This window comes from Ahaetulla prasina, chromosome 2, assembly GCF_028640845.1.
Source record: "Ahaetulla prasina isolate Xishuangbanna chromosome 2, ASM2864084v1, whole genome shotgun sequence".
NCBI lineage: Eukaryota > Metazoa > Chordata > Lepidosauria > Squamata > Colubridae > Ahaetulla > Ahaetulla prasina.
The window spans coordinates 279,705,177-279,710,713 of record NC_080540.1 but is presented as its reverse complement, the minus strand read 5'-3'; the positions used below and the strand labels follow the sequence as shown (position 1 = coordinate 279,710,713).

The window sequence follows — 5,537 nt, the reverse complement described above, 5'->3', positions numbered from 1 at the left end:
CTGCGAGTGAAAACAGAGCTTCAGTGGCTGCGATGGCCTCTTGTAACCCTCTGCCAGTGAAAAAGGAGCTAGGGAGGGCAGCCCTCCCAAGCTCCATTTTTGTTGGCAAAGATTGCAGAAGACCATCGCAGCCACCCAAACTCCGTTTTCGCTGGCAGAGGCACCGTGGGCCAATTCTTCACTGTTTCCAGGGCAGCCCCATGGGCCAGATCGAAGCACCTCGCGGGCCGGAGATGTCCTGTGGGCCTTGAGTTTGACATCCCTGCTCTACAGATATGGTTTCAATATGGCTACTTTGAGAAGCCCCCCCCCCCCCAAGGTCTTCTGGGTATGTGCTGAGAGTCTTCTATTGCCCTAGCGAATGAAATCCCAAATGTTTTGTACAGGCCTAGTTCATATTCAAATGTGAATTAAACAATGACTCTTTGATTCCATCTAATGACGCTCTGCAGTATTGTTCTCTTTATCACCCAGTCTCTTGCAAATGCACTGAATCAGAGGTGATATTCTGCCAGTTCTGACCGATTCTGATGAACCAGTAGCAGAAATTTTGAGTAGTTCAGAGAACTGGCAAATACCACCTCTGACTGTCCCCGTCCCCGATCTATTGGCTGCCTCCCGTGTACCAGCTGGTTGAGTCCCAGCTAATTGGCTGGGTCTTCTTTTGTTGCCCTGAACAGGAGAATGGAGCTGGAAAGCAGGTTAGTGGGGTGGGGAGGGAATGGAGACTTTACAGTATCCTTCCCCTAGAGTGGGGTGGAAATGGAAATTTTACAGTATCCTTCCCCTGGAGTGGGGTGGGAATGGAGATTTTATAGTATCCTTCCCCTGGAGTGGGGTGGCAATGGAGATTTTGCAGTATCCTTCCCCTGCCACGCCCACCAAGCCACACTACTCCCACCAAGCCACGCCCACAGAACCGCTAGTAAAATTTTTTGAATCCCGCCATTGGACTGAATGCCCAACATTTGTATATGTAGAAAACAATTAAAATCCTGCAGTGCTATAGACACTAATTTTAAGAACATAAGGAGGCTAGACTATTTAATCCAGCATCCTGGACAAATCAAATACACATTACTTTTCATGAGGAAAATAATTGTTTTTGCTTGGTAAAGTATTCTATTTTATTTTCAATTGATTCAGATCTTTCTTTCATTAACTTGATCGTTTTTTCCCCCTAAATTCACTGCAGATATTTAGCTAGATATGTAACTTTAACCCATCCCTGCAGCCCTTAAAACAAAAGTTTCTTTTGATAAAGATGGCATGTTTGTTTACTTCTTTTTGCATTTTTAAGCTATTTTTTTTGTTCCCTGGGGTGTGAATGAACATGTGACATATTTTGAATTCCTTTCCCAGTTAGAATAACATTTCAAGTGTCTCCATAGAAAAAGAAAACCTTGTTTTATTTTGTTTTATTTTAATAAAACATTGGCCTCTTTACATTTTTTTTTTTTGCTAGAATGGCATATAAAATACAGGAGTTGGAACCATGCTGAGGAAGATCTGTGTTCAAATCACTGGGCAGCTATAAAGTTCACCAGTGAACTTTATAGCTTGTAACATGAATCAGCCAAAGAAGGAGAATTTTTGATGCTGCCTTGATCAGCGGAGAAAGGGTGGGAGGAAAAAACATAAGGAATAAAATTGCAGAAATAGCATTTAAATTGCCATGTCTGATAGCAACGTGATCCAAAAATTATAGTGCCTGTAACTTGATGATATAGATATTTCATGGGTTATATATATTAATGGTCATTCCATGAAAAACACTATTTATACCTCTGCAGGCCTCGATGAACTCACAGATACTGTAACATCATATGTCAGCTTCTGTGAAGACCTATGTGTACCAACCAGGAACTTGCAAATATACATGAACAACAAACCTTGGTTCACAGCTAAACTCAAGCAGCTGCGTCGTTCCAAAGAGGAAGCCTACAGAAAAGGTGATAAAATGCTGTACAATCAGGCCAGAAATGTATTAACAAGGGAGATCAGAGCAGCGAAAAGAAGCTACTCTGAAAAGCTAAAGAATCAATTCTCAACAAATGAACCAGCAAACATGTGGAAAACTCTTAAAAATATCACAGGCTACGGCAAATCTCCTTCGCAGGCTAAAGAAAATCAACAACTGGCAGATGGTGACCTGAATGTGTTTTACTGCAAGTTTGAAAGGAAACTACAGCCACCAGCTCTCAACTCAGACACACCAACAACAGCCAAGCCTCCTACAACTGACCCCATCCCATTGGGTTCACAACCCCTAGTGATCACAGAAAAGGAAGTGCAAGACCTATTTCACAGACAAAAGCCAGGAAAAGCTCCAGGCCCAGACAAGATAACTCCTTCTTGCTTACAAGTCTGTGCTGACCAATTGGCCCCCATCTTCACCCGTATCTTCTATAAATCACTAGAGATGTGCTATGTTCCTTCTTGCTTCAAACGCTCTACTATCATCCCAGTGCTGAAGAAGCCCACCATCAAGGAACTGAATAACTATAGACCAATTGCTCTAACATCTGTATATTGTGGTCCGCCAGCAGCCTGCAGAGCTGGCAACGGAGTTGGACAGCAGTGAGGCTGAGGAAGAACATGGGCCAGTCCTGGAGGCTGGGGAAAGCCCGGATGAGGGCTCTGCATTGGAGGCAGAGGTGGGGCCAGGGCCAGAGCCTCCAGAAGTTGACGGTAGTGAGGCAGAGGAACAGGAAGAGCCTGTTCCTAATGCATGCATGAGAAGAGCTGCCAGAAGCCAAGAGCAGTTCAAGCAAAGAGGACAACTCAGGATTATGTCCAATAGATGATTGGCCCCTCCCATAAGGCTTAAAAGACCAGCAATGACGTTTGGGCTCTTTGCCAGAAAACAACGTTGATAGCTTGGTCTTGTTGCATTTGTTTTCTATCAGTGTCTTCTGAACTTTTGCCAAGAAAGGCCTTTGCAGTTTGCCGAATTGGACCACAATTGGTGATAGGACTGAGGAATTGTGTTGAAAGGAATTTGCTTTAGTTTAGTTGAACTACGCTGAGAATGAGTTAATTATAATAACGTTTGTTTGTTTTTACACTGACTGAGTTTCCTACTATCTACTTGGGCCTGGGTCACAATACTGTAGTCATGAAAACCTTTGAAAGGCTAGTGCTGTCCCACTTGAAAACCATCACAGATCCACTGTTAGACCCCTTGCAATTTGCATTCCGAGCAAATAGATCAACAGATGATGTTGTTAATATGGCTCTGCACTACATCCTACAACATCTTGAATCTCCAAAGACTTACGCAAGGGTCCTCTTTGTAGACTTCAGTTCAGCATTCAATACCATCATTCCAGACACTCTTCTAATCAAGCTAAACAGCTACAGGTACCTGAACAGATTTGTAAGCTTCCTAACAAACAGGAAGCAGCAGGTGAAGCTAATCAGAATCACATCAGATACCTGTACAATTTGCACAGGCCCATCCCAAGGCTGTATGCTCTCCCCACTTCTTTTCTCTCTGTATACCAATGACTGCATCTCTAACGATCCATTTGTTAAACTACTGAAGTTCACAGATGACACAACAGCGATCGGTCTCAATTGAGACAATGATGAATCCACATACAGATGAGAGGTTAAACAACTCGTCTTGTGGTGCGACTGGAACAATCTGGAACTGAACACACTCAAAACCGTAGAAATGGTAGTAGACTTTAGGAGAAACTCTTCCATACTTCCACCTTTCACAATACTAGACAACACAGTATCAACAGTAGAGACCTTCAAATTTCTAGGTTCTACCATATCGCAAGATCTAAAATGGACACCTAACATCAAAAACGTCATCAAAAACACACAACAAAGAATGTCCTTTCTGCGCCAACTAAGAAAGCTCAAACTGCCCAAGGAGTTGCTGATCCAGTTCTACAGAGGAATTATTGACTCTGTCATCGGCACCTCTATAACTGTCTGGTTTGGTTCTGCAACCCAACAAGACAGACACAGACTTCAGAGGATAATTAGAACTGCAAAAAAAGAAAAACAATTGCTATCAACTTGCCTTCCACTGAGGACCTGAATAATGCACAAGTCAAAAAGAGGACTGTGAAAATATTTAAAGACCCTTCACATCCTGGACATAAACTGTTTCAGCTCCTATCCTCAAAACAACGCTATAGAGTACTGCACACCAGAACAAGTAGATACAAGAACAGTTTTTCCTAAACACCATCACTCTGCTAAACAAATAATTCCCTCAACCCTGTCAAACCATTTACTAAGTCTGCACTACTATTAATCTTCTCATTGTTCCCACCACCCATCTCCTTCCACTTATGACTGTATGACTGTAACTTTGTTGCTTGTATCATTACGATTTATATTGATATTGTTTTCTGACTGCTTATTTGTACCCTATGACTATTATTAAGTGTTGTACCTTATGATTCTTGATGAACGTATCTTTTCTTTTATGTACGCTGAGAGCATATGCACCAAGACAAATTCCTTGTGTGTCCAATCACATTTGGCCAATAAAAAAATCTATTCTATTCTATTCTATTCTATTCTATTCTATTCTATTCTATTCTATTCTATTCTATTCTATTCTATTCTAGTGATTGTTCCATGAAAAACACTTAATAGTCATTAACATCTTAATCGTGAATAACATCTTAATAGTCATTACCTCTCTCCAAAGTTTCATCCAAGCTCTAAGACAGAAGCCCCAAAGGTACTTCTTCAAAAGGCAACTGGACTTTTCGTGATTTTTTTTCTTTGAAAACATTTTGCTCCTCATCAAAGAAGCTTCTTTAATTCATCCAAGTCTCTTCAAGGAAAAAAAAAGTTGCCATTTGAAAAAGCACCTTTGGGACAACCATGACCTGGTTGGTTGGGAATCTCCATAGACATCTAAACTAAAAGGGTGTGTGTGCCTGGAATTACCTTTAACACTCACAACTCACAGGTGGCAGTCATTGTGCATCTTCTGCACTAGCTTTGCCTGTCCCTAATTGGGAGATCTTACTTGTGGATAGTACTGGGGAGGAAAGGTATGGCAAATCTAGACTGCGTACTAAAAAGCAGAGACATCACCCTGCCAACTAAAGTGCATATAGTCAAGGCTATGGTTTTCCCAGCTGCAATGTATGGCTGTGAAAGTTGGACCATAAGAAAGGCTGAGCACCAAAGAATTGAGGCCTTTGAACTCTGGTGCTGGAGAAAACTCCTGCGAGTTCCTTGGACTGCAAGGCGAACAAACAAGTCAGTCCTAGAGGAGATCAACCCTGACTGCTTTTTAGAAGGCCAGATCCTGAAGATGAAACTCAAATACTTTGGCCACCTAATGAGAAGAAAGGACTCACTGGAGAAGAGCCTAATGCTGAGAAAGATTGAGGGCAAAAGAAGAAAGGGATGACAGAGAATGAGGTGGCTGGATGGAGTCACCGAAGCAGTAGGCGTGAGCATAAATGGACTCCAGAGGATGGTAGAGGAAAGGAAGGCCTGGAGGAACGTTGTCCATGGGGTCGCGATGGGTCGGATATGTCTTTGCAACTAAC

At 42.2% G+C, this 5,537-nt stretch overlaps 1 protein-coding gene across 1 annotated transcript; it reads left to right on the top strand.

The window, feature by feature from the left end:
• Positions 1–544: 544 nt before the first annotated feature.
• Positions 545–4,355, top strand: LOC131191710 (uncharacterized). Its single transcript, XM_058170127.1, has 2 exons — positions 545–701; positions 1,794–4,355. Exon 2 carries the CDS (start codon positions 1,880–1,882, stop codon positions 2,582–2,584), a length of 705 nt encoding a protein of 234 aa, XP_058026110.1. The 5' UTR covers positions 545–701; positions 1,794–1,879; the 3' UTR covers positions 2,585–4,355.
• Positions 4,356–5,537: the final 1,182 nt, after the last annotated feature.